Source organism: Pelodiscus sinensis, chromosome 2 (genome assembly GCF_049634645.1).
Source record: "Pelodiscus sinensis isolate JC-2024 chromosome 2, ASM4963464v1, whole genome shotgun sequence".
Taxonomy (NCBI): Eukaryota; Metazoa; Chordata; order Testudines; family Trionychidae; genus Pelodiscus; species Pelodiscus sinensis.
In genome coordinates, this window is record NC_134712.1 from 248,703,802 (window position 1) to 248,725,007 (window position 21,206).

Here is a 21,206-nt window from a genome sequence, read left to right on the forward strand (position 1 = left end):
CTGCTGAGTTCTGTCGACATAACGTCGACAGAACTCAGCAGTTTTGTCGATGCTGGTAAACCTCATTTTACGAGGCATAACGCATTTGTCAACAGAGTTCTGTCGACAGAAGGTGTTATTGCATCTAGGGTTGTGTCTAGACTACAGGGTTTTGTCGACAAAGCAGCTTGTTGTGTTGACAGAACTGAATGTAGTCTAGACGCTCTTTGTCGACAGAAGTTTTGTCGACAGTATCTGTCGACAAAACTTCTGTCGACAAAAGCCTGTAGTCTAGACGTACCCAAAGAGACTGTAGGTCACAAAACTCGGTGCATGAATGACAATAGAAAGCACCTTATTAAACCCCTTCCTGGGACAACAGGGAGAATGCCACGCTTGGTAGACAATGGCAGTTGCACAGGATGTAGCTACACTTGTAGAAACGTGGAAAATTTTGCAAACAGTGACACAGGGGAAATATGTTCTCAGGAAGGCAGTGTCATGCCAGAGTGAGGAATAGGAAGAATTAACAGATCTGATGTGCCGAGCTAAAATGCCACCTCAGATGCAGCTGCAGAATTGCTAGCATGATGCTATAATTTGCTGATGCATCATTAATCCCCTCTGCCTACCATAAGGATTAAGAGGAAAGGTGTTACCATTATGGCAGTCAAATGCCCTATTCTAACCACAAACCTTGTGGCTGTCCTCTCCACTCCCTTTACCACCCTGGGCCATGTTTTCACTAAGTGGAGAAGATTGACACTGCTGTGATTGATCTTTTGGAGTTCAATTTAGTGGGTCTAGTTAAGACCTGCTAAATTAGATTCAGAAGGTGCTCCCATAGGCAGTCAGTACTCCTGCTCTTGCAAGGAGTAAGGGAAGCCAACGGGAGCGTTTGCTCCCATTGGCCTCTTGCTGTAGAGCCAGCACAGAAACTTGAAACAAGGTATGTTGACTCCAGCTATGCGATTAACATAGCTGGAGTTGCATATCTTGACTCAATCTTCCCCTTTAGTGTAGGTCTGGCATGGGTATGTAAACACAGGGTAGGAACTGGAATAGGAACTGTACTACTGGCATTAGAAGGACTTGAAGCACAAATTTAAAATGGCAGAAGGCTGAAGAAACAAATACCGTACATCTCTCCTTTCCCTTCACCAGGGACAACCCAGTGATCTAGGTTACGGATTTCTTCTAATTCCACCACCATGTCCCTGTCCTTTACTGCTCCTTCTCATCTAGGGATAATTAAGTCCAAGCTTTAGATGCCCTCCTCTCCCTTTGTTTCCCTGCTGGGCAGACCTAAGAACAGTAGGAATCAGAAAGGAGGAGGATCCACAGACTTCAGGCGTTTCGTCAGCATCACAGCAGAGCTATCAAGGCCATGAGAAGCTAGGGGGAAGTCTATTGTAACAACAGGCAAAGTGCAGGGATCAGACTAGATAATCTGGGGGCCAGGTCCTTCTAGCCACAGAAATCTAAGAAATTGTTCCTGTGAAACACACACTCAACCTGGTAGAGACGCCCCTCACGGCAGTTGCCCACTCCAGCACCTGTGTCCACGTTGTTGTCGGCTCCTGCCTTCTCGCCTAAGGTGCAGCGCTATGACCCATCCCTGCAGGGGCTGCAAGAAGCAGTGTGAGGCTGGGCAGACCCTAGGGGGAGAGCCGTGATGCAGAACCCAGCTGCAATGACTGTCTCACTGCCCAGTGCAGGCACTCTGGTTTGGCCCCGCAGCCCCTTTGCTGTGGTGCAGGGGGGAGGGAGACATGGAAACGTAGTGAGAGGCATTGGGACTAGCGCACAAAGGCCACGAGGACAATCCTGCCCAGCATAGCACCGAGACTGCCCTTAACCAGACTGACTGCACCACCCCTCACTCAACTTCGGCCCTGCCATTCCCTGCAGCCATGACAGAGGTCTGGGCTGGCCAGACTCCTCACAGCTGCCAATGGTGCACACCACACTTTAAGAGTGTACAACTACAAATGCTAGTAGGGTTGGGAAGAGACCCTAGGGCCAAAAGCACCGCCTGTGTTAAGGATAGAATTCTGATAGATGGCAGCAGTAGTCATCTTATCCAATAGGAGCAAGAGCCTTCTGAGGGACAGTTACATGCGCTCAGACTGAGGTCCCCACATCCCACTGAGGTCCCCCAACCTTGCAGAGTGGCACTCTCAGCATTTGACTTAGCTGGTCCTTACTAGACCCACTAAATCAAACCCCAGATGATCAATCGCCAGAGCACTGATCTCCATGCAAGTATAGACAAGGCCTGAGTATGCACTCAGCTCACTAGCTTGTCCTGAAGCCCACATGTGCTACTACCCATGCTAGCTGGACTTGCTAGCTTGGGCTAGATAACCTGTGCACAACCCTGGCTGCGCACACCTACCCATAAAGGTAAAGCGATCGAGATGTAGGAAGATGGGCACGTATCTCATGTTAGTCTGTTATTACTGGGACTATTTCCCTATTTGTTGAAATATTTTTTTCTTCCATTAAAATCTTCCTTTCTTCGTGCCCCCACTCAGGTTCTCTCTTTCCCATCTATGTTGTATTTACAATGTCCTGCACTAAGCTATCTGCTGAGTGCCTTAATTGGGATTCCATTTTCAGTGCCTGCAAAACCCTGGCTGCAAATAAATGCAAGCATAACGCCCCCACAATTATTCCAGACCATCTGCAAGGCATGTTGATGTCAGAGTAGCTGACTGGCTGATTGCAAAGGCACAATCAAGCATTTAAGACCTCCAACTGACCTACATTTTATGGGCAAAAAGTAAACCCACGGTGGCAACCCCAGTGTTACTTGGCATACTAGGGCGGGTGGGTAGGAACAAAAGGATTATACTATTGCTGTACAGGTAAAGGGCGTATCCAGCAACCACTGAGGGCAGCAGGAAAGCTCCCATTAAGTCCAATGGCTCAGAATCAGATCCCTGGAAAGGTTTTACATCATAATATTTGTATCACAAAAGTATCCTTTTAATTCATTCCTGGTTCCTTCCATCATGGGATCCATAGGTTTGTGGTTTCAATACGGAGCTGGTGAAGCCCTGGCTTTCAAATGAGTCCCATGCAACGAGGACACACATAATTACAATTAGCAATCATACTAATGTGCCAGTGATGTAGCACGCTAGTTGAATTAGTAGACTCATCTGCATGGAATTAATTGGAAATAATGACTTTACTGATGGCGCCTAGTGGCCTCCGATTAATTCATGTACTGTTCCATTAATAATGATGTCCAATTAAAGCATCTGTTGAAAAGTCGGCCATGAAAAATTTGGCAGGAGAAACCAAACAGCGCTTTGCAGGACTCTCTCGTTCACCGAACGTTACCAGCTGCCCGTGGACGTCTTCAGCGATATTTAAAAAAGCCACTTCACAGATGGAGCTCTGGCCTCTTTTGTTTTTTCTAGGCTTTGCAGAGCCAATGGGCAAACCATGAAAGGCTTGCTGAGGAAGGCTCCCTTGAATCCATCCTTTTCCCAGGCTCAGCACCTGCTTCGGTTGGCTACTTTCTTTACCATGTGTCCAAGCATCCTACAGTACACGGGTGCTTCCCCAGAGCCCATGGCTATGTCTACACTGGCATGATTTTCCGGAAATGCTTTTAATGGAAAAGTTTTCCGTTAAAAGCATTTGTGGAAAAGAGCGTCTAGATTGGCATGGACGCTTTTCCGCAAAAGCACTTTTTGCGGAAAAGCATCCGTGGCCAATCTAGACGCGCTTTTCCGCAAAAACGCCCCGATCGCCATTTTCGCGATCGGGGCTTTTTTGCGGAAAACAAATCTCAGCAATCTACACTGGCCCTTTTGCGCAAAGGTTTTGCGCAAAAGGGACTTTTGCCCAAATGGGAGCAGCATAGTATTTCCGCAAAAAGCACTGATTTCTTACAGTAGGAAGTCAGTGCTTTTGCGGAAATTCAAGCGGCCAGTGTAGACAGCTGGCAAGTTTTTCCAGAAAAGCAGCTGATTTTCTGGAAAAACTGGTCAGTCTAGATACAGCCCGTATGTTCTGATCCATCTGTGTGATCTGGTACCCTGAATGGCACACAGATGCGAAAAGCACCCGGGTGGTTTGAAAGGCAAATGATTGTGTGTGTTGGTGCCAGTTGTCTAGGAGAACAGAAATATTCCCAAATGTCAGGGGAGGGGAAGTGGATCTGGACACTTGATTTATTGCAGAGAATAATGGGCATATTGCTGATGTTAGAGCTTAATGTGCAGGAGCAAGGAAGCGGGAGCCGATTAAGCCCAGGGTCAGTATGTAACTAGACCTCGCAATAAACAAGGCTCAGGTTTCGTTGCGACACACAGTGGCCAGGCATCCAGACACTTCCTATTTACGGTATTTGAAATCATGCCTGGAGAACTGCACTCAACTGCCCGGTCTGGAGCTCCTTTCACCTGCAGTCCCACGGATCCTTAATTGCCACATGCAGAGTTTGGACTCTGTTTTGACCTTGGTATGGGAAGACTCCAGTTGTGGGACTCCAGGGTTTGAAACGGCAGTAGAAAAATGCAACACAAGAGAGCAACTGGAACACTACATAACTGTAAAGGTTCATTATTCGTAATAGTGCAGAGTGCGGCTGGGCAGGGCGGCACTGTTTAGCCTGAGCAAGGGATGACGTGAAACTAGTCTGCCCTAGGAGTAGCCCCGGGATGCAACAATAGTTTCTCCCCTGCCTTCCTCTTGCCCTGCAGGGTAAAAGTGGGATGTATACAAGGGAAGAGTAAATTTAAGGAGATTGCCTATCTCCTAGAACTGGAAGGGACCTTGAAAGGTCATTGAGTCCAGTTCACTGCCTTCACAGCAGGAACAAGCATACATCCCTGACAAATTTGTGCCCCAAGTGGCCTCTACAAGGATTGAACTCACAACCCTGGGGTTTAGCAGGCTAATGCTCAAACCACTGAGCTATCCCTCCTGCCAAGTAACATGCCAGCATTAAAATTTGCCATCCTCTCCACCAGTTCCTCTCTGCTGTATGGCATATTATGGATTTGAAAGGGGGCAGATGTTCATTCATTTCAACATCCCCCCCCCCAGCCACTGATTCCAGCATAGGGGGTGCTGGGGAGCAGGAAGGCAGTGCATCCGGAAGTGAGCTGCAGACAGCCCACAAACTAGTAAAGGGGGTATTTACTTTCCCAGAGACGGGAAGCTTAAATCACAAGCCAGCATAAAGCAAATTAAGACGCTGTCCTTGAATGAGTGATCTGATCATCCAGGGTGATCACAAGCGCACTAGGGGAGAAAGGACAAGAAGGAGCAGTACACAGGAGGCAGCTTGCACTGCTGCTAGTAGGTAGTGTAACATCTGAATACTGGGAAGGCAGGGTGGCCTAATGAATAGGTCCTAAACCTAGGTCTAGGGCACCTGCAATCTATTCTGGGATTCAATGTTGGATGAGCTTCAGGAAGTTATGTTACCCCCTGGGCCTCAGTTTCCCCACTTGTATAATGTAGATCAGTGTTTCTTAAACTTTTTAAGACCGAGGAACACCAAACAATATTTTTTTTTTACAAAGAACACCAAGGATTTTGGTTGAGCAAAAAATAAAAAGGTCGGGGGGAGGGGGAAGGTTGGGGGGAAAGTTATAGTTATTGAGGAAAAAAAAGTTGCCTGCTCCTTTAAAGGCGGCCATTTTGAATTCTGTTGTTCTCCGCGGCACACCTCCGACTGCCTTGCAGCACACAAGTGGACCATGGAACACAATTTAAGAAACACTGATGTAGATAATGCTCCTTACCAGGCTTGAGACCTAGTGCTGCAAAGTGCTACACAAAAGTGAGGTATTGAGCTTTTAAATTCTGCTTTCATAGTTTGGTTATTTAACCATGAGTTTAAATCTTACTCTTTTAAGATTGTACAGGCCTGCCAATGGTGGGGTGGCAGTTGCCCTCGGGCCCAGTGATTCAAAAGGGCCTGGAAATCTTGGCTGCTGTTGCTGCTACTGCAACAACGACCTCCAGCCCTTTAAATTGCTGGGGCTCGTCTCTTTAAACCTCCAGCCCCATCTTTCTGTTTCCTGTGGGTGGGGCTGGGTGGTTCTGGCACCGCCCATGAGGGGGTCTTTGGGAGAGTTTCCTCATCCAGGTCAGCAGGAGGCCACGCTGACTCACGACATGGTCACAGCAGATTATATAGCACTGGAAAGAAGGATCAAGGAGTTTGAGGCACAAGTGGTGTTCTCGTCCCTCCTCCCTGTGGAAGGGGAAGACTCAGATAGGGATCGTCGAATTTTGGAAGTAAATGCGTGGTTGCGCAGGTGGTGTCGGAGAGAGGGCTTTGGTTTCTTCCACCACAGAATGTTGTCCTGGGCACAAGGATTTGCTAGGAAGTGACGGGATCCACCTAACGAAAAGAGGGAAGAGCATCTTCGCGGGCAGGCTTGCAAACCTAGTGAGGCGGCTTTAAACTAGGTTTGTCAGGGGACAGTGACCTAAGCCCTGAGGGAAGTGGGATACTGGGAAGAAACACAAGGAGGAAGGTGCAACAGAGCAGGACTCCATCTGTACGAAGAATGTAGGGCAATCAGCTAGATATCCAAGGTGTCTGTACACGAATGCAAGAAGCCTTGGAAACAAGCAGGAAGAATTAGAAGTCCTGGCACAGTCTAAGAACTATGATTTGATTGGAAAAACAGAGACTTGGTGGGATGACTCACATCACTATAACATTGTCATGGACGGGTATAAACTGTTCAGGAAGGACAGGCTGGGGGCGGGAGGTGGAGGAGTGGCACTGTATGTAAGAGAGCAGTATGATTGCTCAGAGCTCCAGTACCTAGAGGGAGAAAAACCTGCTGAGAGTCTTCGGGTTAAGCTTAAAGGCAGGAGCAACAGAGGTGATGTTGTGGTTGGTGTCTGCTATAGACCACCAGATCAGGTGGACGAGGCTTTCTTCAGACAACTAAGAGAAGCTTCCTGATCACAGGTCCTGGTTCTCCTGGGGGACTTTAATCAACCTGACATCTGTTGGGGGAACAATACAGCAGCACACAGACAATCCAGGAAGTTTTTGGAGAATGTTGTGGGTAATTTCCTGGTACAAGTGCTGAAGGAACCGATCAGGGGCCATGCGCAGCTTGACCTCCTGCTCACAAACAGGGAGGAACTAGTATCCCACACTGAAGCATGTGTGGAGGAATCGGTCACAAGCTAAGAGGACAGGCAAGGAGACCCAGAAGCGCTACTGGCTCACTATGCCAGCCAGTGAGAGCACATAGCTATGGATGAATTAGAAAGATGGACAGCGGACAGTGAACAATAAGGAATGCATTAGAAAGATGGACAGCCAGGTGGACAGTGAACAATAAGGAATTCAGCAGGACATACAGTTGGGGATGGTTATACATGGAGGGTTTCTGTTCTTTGGAAACTAAAGGGTTAAATTGCCTTTGAAAGCATCTCTATAGTTTAAGCATGTTCCAAAAATAGTCCAACAGAGGAACATGGCAGTTCCTAAACAGATGGATTTTTACAATGGGAAATTCAAAGAAAATACGTTTACAAGCCTCCACATGAGCAGTCAGACTGGGAACACAGCCCCAGCTCGGCAAAGCGCTCCAGCAGGCATGTACGTTGCTTGCTGAATAGGAAAGGACTCAAGCAGCTGCTTATGCTGATTGCTGAATCGGGACCATGATCTATTCAAAGCAAACCGGCACCATGGAGCCGGCCTATGCAACTCAACTGAGCAGAATCTAGGCAACTACAAAGTACCAATATCACTTCCAAGGAGCCATGGAGTGTGTAAGGCCCTTGAATGTGTCAGGGTCAGATAGGCAGTGTTAATGGATGCACTGCAACAGAGGTAGCTAATACATTACACTGTTGCCATACACTGCAGTTACCAGTCCAAGAAGCATCCATTACCATGTTTTTTAAGAAAGTATGATTTATAAAGCTCTAATAGACAAGCTGTAAAGCTGGAAATACAGAACCACATGCTGTCTTCTAACATGGAGGCTGGTTTTCTCCCATGACTTCTTTAATGTGCTGCATCTGAGTGCATGACACGGCGCTGCTTCATTATCCTCTCATCGTTCTATGCAGAAGTGGATTCGAGAACGTTAATTTCATGCCAGAGCAGTGATTGCACAGATTATGCCTTTTGCTCTCAATAAGAACATCACTAATTATATTATATTAGCTCATATTTTTATATACATACCAGAAAATTCTTGCATGTGTCATCTGTCTTATGAGTTCTACTAACAATACAGCAGAATTTTAAAAGCCGATAGAAGAGATCTGTACAAGGTCATTCTCCACACTGAGACCCCCAGCTATCCAAACACTCCTTGCAAAATTCATTTTAAACAGTAATACAAATAAATCAAGCTAATAAATACCCTCAGTAGATTTTTTTAACTCCATACAGCAAGAAGTGTCAGTGTCAGAGATACTGTAGAGTCCACCAGGGACTTTGCAATTGCTCTTGATTTTACTTGGAAGGCATCCAGATACTATGCTGATGAGTGGCAGGCTAAAACCCTACAATTCGATTAGATACAATAAAACACTGTGAGTGTATACCTGAACATCTACATCTACACTGAAGTCAGTAAGAGCTGAAAGCACTCAACCTCTCTAAGGAAAAAGCCAACCAGGGCTTTTCTACATAACTGTCTAATTTTAGGGACCCAGGTTTGACAATATTCACTCTTTTCATAAATACTCAATATGACGGACCCCCCATGCTTTATGAAATGGACTTATGGACACAAATATGCATAACTCAAAGATGCTTTGGACAAACTGCCTCATGTAACCTATCAACCTTAATGTCTTAATCCACTGGGGCTGTATATTTTATTTTGGTGTACGCATCATTCTTGTGTGTGAAGCTAGATATATGCATGGCTACGTTTCCACTGGCAGCTTCTTATGCAAGACCTTGCCTCCCTCCCCTTCAAATCATCACCGCAGCACGAAGGGCGGGCTCCAGGAAAACGCTGTAAGGCTGCACTCAGCGAGGCCGGCAGCCATTGCGGGCCCCTGGGGAAGGTGGGGGGCTGGCTCTGCACCCCTAGAAAGGGCAGGCCCAAGAACAATCGGCCCCGAGTGCTGCCCAGAACATGGTACTGACCCACCCCCGGTCCTCACAGCCACACAAAGCAGCACTCTGGTGCTCCTTCAGCAGTTCAAAGGGGCCCTGGGCATTGCCTGCCATCACTGCCACACTGGCTGCGATGGCCAGGACCTCCGGGCCCTCTTGGGTACATCTAGATGTACTGTGCCGGCTCAGCTGATCGTCGGCACAGCGACAAGGGAAGCCTTTGTCCACTGCTCCTGTAAACCTCGTTTCAGGAGGCATAAGGGAGCGGTTGACGAAGGCTTCCTTTGTCGACCAATCCGCATCTTGACTCATGCGCTGTGCCGACGATCACCTGAGCCGGCACAGTGCGGCGGCCATTTTTATTTGAATGAAGCCGGGGATATTTAAATCCCCACTTCATTGACTATGTCGGGTAGCCTATTTTACATGCCTCTGTCGGCAGAGGCATGTAATCTAGACGTACCCTTTGAATGGTCGGGCCCTGGGGAAATTGCCTCCTTTGTCCCCCTCCCCCTCAGCAAACCTGGCTGCAGTTCCACAGCAAGGAGCACATTCAGACTTTGCTCATTTCCTTGTAAACACCTAGGCTACATCTACACTGCAGGCTTCTTACGTAAGAACTTTTTGCGGTAGAGATCTTCTGCAAAAAGTTCTTGTGCAAGAGCGCGTCCACACTGGCATATGCTTTTGTGTAAGAGATGTGCTTTTGCGCAAGAGTGTCCATGGCAGTGTGGACGCTCTCTTGTTCAAGAAACCTCTGATGGCCATTTTAGCCATAGGGGTTTCTTTTGCAAGAAACCCCTGTCCACACATGCCTTTTTGTGCAAGAGCTCTTGGGGAAGAGGAATAACTCTTGTTCAAAAAGTCCTGTGTTCTTACGCTTTACTGTACTTTTTACTGCACAAGAATGGGCTTGTAGTGTGGACGCTCCAGGACTATGTCTAAACTCTGCAGTGTAGACATAGCCCTGGAGCCTGACTCATGGAAAAAGTGAGCTTGTGTTTCCCTTTGCCACCTAGAGTTCTAAAAATGCCCAGATTTTTACCACCCAAACGTGGCACAGAAACAAGGCAGACTTTCCCCAGAGCCAAAGTTGTAGCCACGTTGGTTCCTGGCCCTCCGGTGTCAGTGGCCATTGTGTTGATCAGTGCTAATAATTCTCATTGACAGCTGCCGTGCTGCAAGTTCACACCGCACCCAAGTATTACAGGAAGAGAAGCATCATACAACTGTAAAGTCCACAGGCCCACATCATCTGCAGGAAGGATTGAACCTGTGACCTCAGGGGCTAAAACCATGCGCTGCTCCAGCATGAGCTAAAAGCCAACTGACTCTCAGCTAAGCCTCCAGAGCAGACTTCACGCTCCCTTGTCAGTGGGCTCAGTGAATTACAAGAAGTCTGGTGGCACTTTAAAGACTAACAGATTTATTAGGGTATTACAGGATAAGCTTTAGTGAGCTACAACTCACTTCCTCGGATGCTGAAGAAAAGAAAGAAAGAAAGCTACAGAGATTGGAATGTGACAGACCACAAGAGAATTCAATTCCATTGTAATGGTTGACACCCCCCTTAGGTGCCAGTAACATGCTAAGCATACCACCACATGAAGTCACACACTGTATCTGATAGTTCTGCTGGGTCCCCAAAAGCCACTCAGAAACATGGCTAAGGGAGAGGGTCATTTGATAGCTAAGGGATAGTTGCACATATCCTGGCACAGAGGCAAGAACAGTGACAGCTCCAGGTGAGCACTAGTGGCTCCAGTGTGGGCAGACCAGCGGAGAGAGAGGACGTTTCAGGCCTACTGCTTTGGGTGCCCTCTTCAGTCCAGTGTCTAATCAAACAACTAGGAGTATTCAGGATTCCAAGCCAGGCTCCATTGTCTCTCTCGTTGGGGCCCCATTGTACTGGCTCCCTGCACAGCCACTGCGCCTGCCCCACAAGTCCTACCCCAACTTGCACCCAGCTGTCATGTCCAGCAGTCACTGACTGGTCCGGAGGCAGCTCTGCATATAGTTCCTGCAGATTCTGCTTGGAATTCAGCTTCTCTCCAGCTACCAGCTCTCCACACAGCTCCTGCTTCAGCTTCTCTGCAGCTCTGGGCTACCCAGGTTGCTCTCACAGCCTGGCCACTTCAGGATAGCATTGCCAGGTTTTCAACTGGAATATCCAGTGAAAAGGGACCCAGGAGGCTACTGTCAGCATGTCTAGGGGCGTGGTCTCGGGGAAGGGGGTGGGGCAAGGAGGCTATAGTGTTGCGTTTGATGCAATTAGAAAGCTGGCAACTCTACTTCAGGATTTTTCCCCGCACTTCACCAGGAGGAAGGGGATGTGCAGCGGGGAAGAGGGGGTGATGGCCGTTTTAATCATCTGCTTAGTAGAGTCATCCCATCATGGGTCAGGATACTATGAGCCACATCTTGATGAGTGGGAATAAGGAGTTTTTCCTTTCTGGCCTACACTAAAGTGAGGTGTACCAACAAATTCTATTTCTTTTTGCACAAATCCCCTTCTAACAGGATTCAGCCAGCTGTAATGGCTTCTGCACTTAATTATAGGTCGGTACAATTGGTATCTACAGAGGGATGGGTTAGGTGTGTAATAATCGCTCCCAGAATACAAGCCCACCAACGGGGAGGGAACGGCAAAGGGGAAAATTGCCCTGGGGCTCAGAGAGTCAAAGAAGCCAAATACACAGGGAAGTGTTGGTACTTAACTTTTTTTTTTTTTTAGAAATTAATGGAGATTACCTATATCCTAGAACTGGAAGGGACCTTGAAAAGTCAAGTCCAGCCCCCTGCCTTCACAGCAGGAACAAGTACCATCCCTGACAAATTTTTGCCCCAAATCTCTAAATGGCCTTCTCAAGGATTGAGCTCACAACCCTGGGTTTAGTAAGCCAATGCGCTAAACACTTAGCTATCCCTCCTCCTTAAACTTCATTTACAAGTTTAATTCTTATCAGAATGGAATGAGCAGAGCCATCAGCTGGCTCACACACTACCTTCCACATCCCAATGACTTGACCAACCCAACAACCAAACAGTGGAGGTGCTAATTGTTCTTATCAGCCTCTTGTAACTTGAACAATCTATTCACTGTCTTTTTTCTCCTTTTTTTCTCTTCCTTCCCCACCCTTTCCCTTATTTATTCTTGGATCTGGACTTTTAATACTCCAGTCATCTGAGGAAGTGGGTTTTGCCCACAAAAGCTCATGATACCATCTACATGTTTTGTTAGTCTTTAAGGTGCTACTAGACTATGTGCTGTTTTTTAAATATTTTGATTTTTATTATTTCGGGAGTTCTTAAACCCAATTTACTAATTTCGAGATAGTTTCCTAGTGTAGACATGCCCTGAGAGGCCACCTTAAGTAATGAGAGAGTAGTTTAATCTCTTTGCCCACTGGATCATTGGCTTCACTGCTAGGGACAGCTGGTTCATTGGGTACTCAACTGACAGTCCCTGCCCTATTTCACAAGGCCTATGAAGAGTCATCAGATGGTACTGACTTGTAATTCACTACCAGCTTCTACCTGCCTTGCCAGGGCAAAGGAAAAGCTGATAGACTGGGAATAAGAAGATGGAGAGGAAGTTCAGCAGAATGAGCCTCCCGTCCATGACAACTGTGGCTTGGGAGCAGATGTGCCAGGGCAAAAAGGGTCACAGAGCTAAAAACATGGAGAGGTAAAGGGAAGGGGGAGAAGAGAAAAAACAGCTAATAATGCTCAGGTTCTGGTTGATGGTTCTACTACTATTCATTGCATTTGGTTCTGCCTAATTTATGAAAGAATACTCTGAATTCCCTTCTTTCCCCTACTTAATCAATGCCCACGTACATCTAGAATAAAACCGAAAACAACGAAAAGAGAAAAAAGCCACAATTCTTTTGCTTGTAGAGCTAATTTTCCAGGTAAATGCATGAAATGTCTCAGGGGAAAAAGAAAAGGAACTATTGCTCAAACGGAATCTGGGTCATGAACAATGAACCAGATACTTAGCTGCTTTGAGGGCAACTCCACTGAGATCAAAGGATCTGTGGCAATGGTGGTACTTTTGAAACTAATGTGACCAATGTTTGCATTGTAGAGTACAATAGACGATCATTTTAAAACCCTTTAATATTCCATATTTTAGGCATCTACAAGGTAGCAGATCCTGTGGTGAGGAACATGTTATAAGAACCTATATAGCACAGAAACCACTAAAATACTGCATTCATTTTTAATACAAAACTCTGACATTGACTGCTTTGCTTAAGGCTTGAATTCAAGGCAGAAAACTAATTTAGAGGAGAACAACTAGGTTACTTCTGTATTAGAAGCTTGGCAAATTATACATTTATAAAGCATTATCTAATTGAAGCTTCCTTATTTACTTAGGCATTTATAAAAGATTTAGATTCAGAGAGGGAATGAATTATTTGCATCTTTTATTAGATATAAATTAATCAAAGTTCCTAGACGTTATGGTGATAAGTGATATAAAAATAGTGAAGAAAGAGTCTGGAAGGTTGAAATGCCAGATCCATTCTTGGAGCGCTCTCAGATATATCTGATGTTAATATTTTTTTTGTCCACTATGTAAGCATGGAGAATTTGGGGAGGGGCAGTAGAGATAGAATCATAGAATCATAGAATCATAGGACTGGAAGGGACCTCGAGAGGTCATCGAGTCCAGCCCCCCGCCCTCAAGGCAGGACCAAGCTCCGTCTACACCATTCCTGACAGATGTCTATCTAACCTGTTCTTAAATATCTCCAGAGAGGGAGATTCCACCACCTCCGTTGGCAATTTATTCCAATATTTGACCACCCTGACAGTTAGGAATTTTTTCCTAATGTCCAATCTAAACCTCCCTTGCTGCACTTTAAGCCCATTACTCCTTGTCCTGTCCTCAGAAACCAAGAGGAACAAATTTTCTCCTTCCTCCTTGTGACACCCGTTTAGATATTTGAAAACCGCTATCATGTCCCCCCTTAATCTTCTTTTTTCCAAACTAAACAAGCCCAGTTCATGAAGCATGGCTTCATAGGTCATGTTCTCTAGACCTTTAATCATTCTTGTCGCTCTTCTCTGTACCCTTTCCAATTTCTCTACATCTTTCTTGAAATGTGGCCCAGAACTGGATACAGTACTCCAGCTGAGGCTTAACTAGTGCAGAGTAGAGCGGCAGAATGACACCAAAAGTTTTGCTTACAACACACCTGCTGATACAACCTAGAATCATATTTGCTTTTTTTGCAACAGCATCACACTGTTGACTCATATTTAACTTGTGGTCCACTATGACCCCTAGATCCCTTTCCGCCATGCTCCTTCCTAGACAGTCGCTTCCCATCTTGTATGTATGGAACTGATTGTTCCTTCCTAAGTGGAGCACTTTGCATTTCTCTTTATTAAACTTCATCCTGTTTACCTCTGACCATTTCTCTAACTTGCTAAGGTCATTTTGAATTATGTCCCTATCCTCCAAAGAAGTTGCAACCTCATCCAGTTTGGTATCATCTGCAAATTTAATAAGCGTACTCTCTATCCCAATATCTACATCATTGATGAAGATATTGAACAATATGGGTCCTAAAACAGACCCTTGCGGAACTCCACTTGTTATCCCTTTCCAGCAGGATTTAGCACCGTTAACAACAACTCTCTGACTACGGTTATCCAGCCAATTATGCACCCACCTTATCGTGGCCCTATCTAAGTTATATTTGCCTAGTTTATCAATAAGAATATCATGCGAGACCGTATCAAATGCCTTACTAAAGTCTAGGTATATGACATCCACCGCTTCTCCCTTATCCACAAGGCTCGTTATCCTATCAAAGAAAGCTATCAGATTAGTTTGGCATGACTTGTTCTTCACAAACCCATGCTGGCTATTCCCTATCACTTTATTACCTTCCAAGTGTTTGCATATGATTTCCTTAATTACCTGCTCCATTATCTTCCCTGGGACAGACGTTAAACTGACCGGTCTGTAGTTTCCTGGGTTGTTCTTATCCCCTTTTTATAGATGGGCACAATATTTGCCCTTTTCCAGTCTTCTGGAATCTCCCCTGTCTTCCATGATTTTTCAAAGATGATATCTAAAGGCTCAGATACCTCCTCTATCAGCTCCTTGAGTATCCTCGGATGCATTTCATCAGGACCTGGTGACTTGCTAACATCTAACTTTCCTAAGTGATTTTTAACTTGTTCTTTGTGTATCCTATCTTCTAAACTTACCCTCTCTCTGCTTGTATTCACTACGTTAGGCACACCTCCAGACTTCTCGGTGAAGACCGAAACAAAGAAGTCATTGAGCATCTCCGCCATTTCCAAGTTTCCTGTTACTGCTTCTCCCTCCTCACTGAGCAGTGGGCCTTCCCTGTCCTTGGTCTTCCTCTTGCTTCTAATGTATTTATAAAAGGTCTTCTTGTTTCCCTTTATGCCTGTAGCTAGTTTGATCTCATTTTGTGCCTTTGCCTTTCTAATCTTGCCCCTGCATTCCCGTGTTGCTTGCTTATATTCATCCTTTGTTATTTGTCCTAGTTTCCATTTTTTATAGGACTCCTTTTTTATTTTGAGATCATGCAAGATCTCCTTGTTAAGCCAAGCTGGTCTTTTGCCATATTTTCTATCTTTCCTACACAGCGGAATTGTTTGCTTTTGGGCCCTTAACAACGTCCCTTTGAAATACTTCCAACTCTCCTCAGTTGTTTTTCCCTTCAGTCTTGCTTCCCATGGGACCTTACCTACAAGTTCTCTGAGCTTATCAAAATCTGCCTTTCTGAAATCCATTACCTCAATTGTGCTGGTCTCCCTTCTACCTTTCCTTAAGATCATGAACTCTATTATTTCATGATCACTGTCCGCCATACTGTCTTCCACTTTCAAGTTCTCAACTAGTTCCTCCCTATTTGTTAAAATCAAATCCAGAACAGCTTCTCTTCTGGTAGCTTTTTCAACCTTCTGAAACAGAAAGTTGTCTCCAATGCAGTCCAGAAACTTATTGGATAGCCTGTGCCCCGCTGTGTTAGTTTCCCAACATATGTCTGGATAGTTGAAGTCCCCCATCACCACCAAATCTTGGGCTTTGGATAGTTTTGTTAATTGTTTAAAAAAGGCCTCATCCACCTCTTCCACCTGGCTAGGTGGCCTGTAGTAGACTCCTAGCATGATATCACCCTCATTTTTTACCCCTTTTAGCTTAACCCAGAGACTCTCTACATAGCTATCTCCTACGTTCATCTCCACTTCTGTCCAAGTGCGTACATTTTTAATATACAAGGCAACCCCTCCTCCCTTTTTTCCCTGACTGACAGAGTCATTGCTCTTTATAGAATGGTTCAAAGACCTAAATTACGAGTCCACCATATGATGGGCCAAATTCTGCAGCAATATTCATTCCCACTATCTTCATGAAACCCCCCCGCCATTCCCATCCCCAACCAAAATGCACACAACTGTGGCTTACAGTTGAAAACAGTTCATGATGTAACATCAACCGGTCATTATTTTCAAATATTTCTCCCACTGCACCATGTTCTCCCAGCAGTCCCATATCCTTTCCCAGGCCTTGATCTCATGGTGGAAACCTCTTTTGCTCCCATACAGGAGAGCTTGTAACTAATTTTAGTGACTCACTTCCCCTTACTTTTGGGCCCTGGTTGGCCAGTGATGATAGAGGTAGAAGAACCTTTGGAACGGATTTGGAACGGGTCCCATATGAAGAGAGATTAAAAAGGAGTGGACTTCTCAGTTTAGAAGAGAGGCGACTAAGGGGGGATATGACTGAGGTCTATAAAATTATGACTGGTGTGGAAAAAGTGAATAAGAAAAAGTTATTTACTTATTCCCACAATATAAGAACTAGTGGTCACCAAAGGAATTAATAGGCAGCAGGTTTAAAACAAACAAAAGGAAGATTTTCTTCACTTAGCGCACAGTCAACCTGTGGAACTCCTTGCCAGAGGATGCGGTGAAGGCTAGTACTTTAACAGGGTTAAAAAAAAAGCTAGATAGATTCATAGAGATTAGGTCCATCAGTGGCTATTAGCCAGAATGGGTAGGAATGGTGTCCCTAGCCTTTATTTCTCTGGAGGTAGAGGACAGGGAGGGCTCTCGTGAGGATTACCTGTTGTGTTCCCTCCTTCTGGGGCATCTGGTATTGGTCACTGTTGGCAGACAGGATACCGGGCTGGATGTACCTTTGGTCTGATTCAGTGTGGCCATTCTTACGTTCTTACGTTCACAGAAGAGAGGCCCTTATTCAGTTTATACACGGTCCCTATTTAAAATTTCTGAGCACCGTAAAAGGTGGAGGAAGTCAATAGCTGCCACAATGTAAACAATGGGCTCGCTCCACTGACGTCAATGGAAAGACGCCACTGAGTTCTTTGGCTCATGCCCAGTTTGCGTATGCATCTCCTGATCGCATGCAGAGGATTAGACGCACTCACATTCGGAGAGCTGGCCAGGCTGGTGGAGGGATTGACCAGAAATTAACAGGGATTCTGCCAGCAATGGTTCTCCTCAAAGGACAGTGACCAAAACAGAGAATTCACCCAGTTCCAGATCTCGAGTGGGAGGCTCTTGTCTGTCTCACAGGTGGGCTCCTGCATCACTCTCTCAAGCACCAACGTGTAGCGCTTCCTCTGAGCGTGCAAGCGCCAAGGGAAGCTGAAATTTAGGGTCAAGGTTTATTCTTTGCAGGTCAGTCCCTGGGGATGGCATAATCCTGAACATTTAGCGTGTTCAACCCATCTAACAGGAACAATGGAACAGGGAAAGTCTGATCCAAAACCTACCGGACTCAATGGGAAGACGCCCACCAACCTGAATGGGCTTTGCATCAGCTAGTATGTAACACACCTCACTTCTATGCCCTGGCGTGCCAATTGGTCAACTGACCCACTCGAATACCAGCTCACGTATCGTTCCCTTATCAAGTGTTCTTTGCATCCACAGGTTCTCTGCCTTGGCATTAAATCATTAAGTTGTGTTTCTGAATACAAACAGGGCTCTTAGCCCTCAGCACTATAGCACATCACTGATGCGTTCTACGCACACTAATCAGTGGAAACTGCATTCACAGTGGGAAGAATTAGATGCACATAGGACCGTATACGATCCAGAGACTATTATCCCAGGGACTGATTAATATGATGTAATCACACACCAAGGAAAAATGAACTATGAATAGATAACTCACCTCAAGCACAAGAAGAGCATGAAAGCCACAATAAGTGCTCCTATAGATATACAGTGTCCCAGGTAGTTTATGATGAGAGCAATCTTGTAATGGAGTGCGTACTTCCTCTGGAGGTAAAGAGATAACATGATTAAATCAGCACAAGTCTCTGAACATTGACATTAAGGAACCGTTAATCAGTTTAGAAAACTGTAATTACTTTTCTTGATTTTAAGATGATGTTATAATAATAACTCAAGGGCTACAGTTATGGATTAGCCACGTATATAGTCCAGACATAAAAATGCAGGTCTTCTACCCACATGGGAAGTTTCAGTTTGCAATTTTTTCTAAACAGATCTGGCCCAACAGAACTTTTCTGCGGAACTTCAATAGGATTCAGTATTGCCTGGCTTATACTGTTTAAATCTTCATACCTTAAAGCCAGCCATGATCTGAAAGGCATGGGACACTTTGGAATGACAAAGTCACAATTCCGACAGGAAATGAAATGATGAAATTAGTTTGATGTTTAGGAGCCAGGATTAAGGTCAGACTGGTTTCCCTATTGGTTAAAGTTTCCTTGTGAAAATAATATTCGGTGTCACGGAAGCACTTTGCAAGCAAAGGGCCTGATCCTTCCAACTCTTATTTGAATTGATAAAGTTTTGAAAGAGTTGGAACCTGGTGATCTGAACACAGGGCTGGAAGCCGCCTAATTCTAAGTCCAGTTTTAACTTGCTCTTGCTTTATGTACATTTCTCTCTATCTCAGGGTATTGTAAGAATAAAATCGGCTAGGGCCTGACTCCGAAGACATAGACCGAGTTTTAAGCACATGAATACACCCACTGAAATCAATGGGATGAGTTTTGTGATTCCCACAACAAATACATACCAGATTACTACTCTGTGAGCTGCAGTCAGAAAGAAGACACCCATCCATGCTAGTGGGTAGCAGGAATGCAGTATTAAAATGAACCCGCAGAAGGATTTTTAATTGAAAAAGTCTTTACTTGATTAGGAGATTTCTCCTTTTGTCCCAATTTTTCCATGAATTTTTAAGTTTTTTTGACAAATGGGACATTTTCAGTATGGGATATTTCTCCCCCAGTTCTTTCATTTTTTTCTTCCTCACACTTGTTCCCACAAAATGGCAAAAGCAAACAAGAGAAAGGGAGGGGGAAAATAAAAAGCAGTTGTTCTCAGCTGTCTAACCTCAACAATTTCATTTGTCTGTCAAAACCCCCTTTGGCCAAAATGAAAATTTTTGTGAAAAATTCTCCTTTCGGTTGCAAAACCAGGGGTAGCTGCATAAAGGTTTTGAGGAATGATTTTCCCCACCAGCTGAAGTAAATAGCCTTTTCAGTGCTGACAAAACAACACCGGGCCAGCAACTCCCTAAAGAGACAGCCTTGCCGGCAACATTTTCATGATCAAATCTACCTAAGTCTTCAGCATACACTGCAATATGCTATCCTTGGAGAGAACTAAGTTATGTGTCTCTCTGTCTGTGTGTGCAGGGGGGAGGGGCAGTTAAAATGTATTCTGAAGTCCCCTTGAGCATCACCCTCAACTACCTATTTCTGAATAGCCCTGAGGAGGAAAAGACACAAGATGAAACTCAACCTGATCCTTTATACCTGTCATCAGATAAGCAAAAGGACAGGGGGAGAGGGAAGGGGAATCTTATAATTTGCACTGCTCCTAACAAATCAAATAGCAGTTTGCATTTTCATGTAAAGTATACTGACCCAATACAGTACAGCATTTATTTCATGCTGAAATGCCATTTGAGTGCCAGGCACTTTCTGGAAAGAATAGAATATTTCCTCCTGTCCAGAAGAGCTTACACTGTAAATTAGATATTACTCATCTCATTTGCGTCACAACTGTTATTTTCACTTTGCACATACTGTACGGGGTCACTGTTTGGAAGAGAAACTTTAAGAATATGAAGCCCCTTTCCAAGCACCAGCCCCAAAGAAGAAAAAGGACTTCCTTTGCTGTCACTGATGCGAATCTGAGACTCACGTTTTCCCCAAGGCAAACTCAGAACCCATAGAGAGGAGCATAATATATTAAAACTTCCTACCTGTCAGGGTGCTTAAACACTGGAATAAATTGCCTAGGGGAGTTGTGGAATCTCCATCTCTGGAAATATTTAAGAGCAGGTTAGACAGACACTTGTCAGGCATGATCTACACCAGTGTTTCTCAACCAGTGGTACTAGTACCCTCAGGGGTACTCGAGAGAAGTCTGGGTGGAGGGGGGGGGGTACATCGATACAACTGAAACTTAGAGAAAACTGAATTTTTCTTTTAAGTTTTACAGCGCTTTATTCATTTTGTGCTTTTTATACCAAAAATTTCATTACCCGCCTGGCTACGATTAAGTTGTTTAAACAAATGTGTTCAATGGTTGAAAAAATTTTGTGTCTCTAAAAACTGTAGGTACTGGGGGTACTTATAATTTGTTTTTGAAAAAGGGGTACTTTATAAAAAAAAGGTTGAGAAACACTGATAGGGTATGTCTAGACTACAGTGTTATTTTGAAATATCTTATTTCAAAATAGTTAATTCGAAATAAGTTATTTCGAAATAACACGTCTACACACAAAATGCATTTTGAAGTAGCGTTTTGCTATTTCGAAATAGCGCATCCACACTGAGTGGACGCTGAATTGCGTTTAAGGCCAGCCGGAACCAGGTCCGGTAGGGCATCAGGTCCGGAGTTTGTGTGGCTGCTTCCTGAGGCCTGTGCTTAAAGGGACCCCTCCCTTCCCCCTGGCAGTCGGTTCTCAGGTTTCCCTGCTTGCTTGGCTACCTCGATGAGGGACAGCAAAGCATTTTGTCTCTGTGTGCTCTGGTTGCCCTCACTTGGGACACCACAGCACTCTGCAACATGGAGCCAGAGCTGCCCCTGGCCACTCTGGTGCTTCTCTTGGATGCGTTGCTGTGAGCCT

At 45.1% G+C, this 21,206-nt stretch overlaps 1 protein-coding gene across 4 annotated transcripts in view; it reads right to left on the minus strand.

Annotated features, from left to right (window-relative positions):
• Nucleotides 1–21,206, minus strand: part of CRHR2 (corticotropin releasing hormone receptor 2) — a 274,374-nt gene that overhangs the window by 76,145 nt on the left and 177,023 nt on the right. For all 4 annotated transcript variants that reach the window (XM_075922873.1, XM_075922875.1, XM_075922874.1 and 1 more), the window contains one exon: nt 18,264–18,370. In XM_075922873.1, the coding sequence (XP_075778988.1) occupies nt 18,264–18,370 (107 nt within the window). The remainder of the gene's footprint in view (nt 1–18,263; nt 18,371–21,206) is intronic.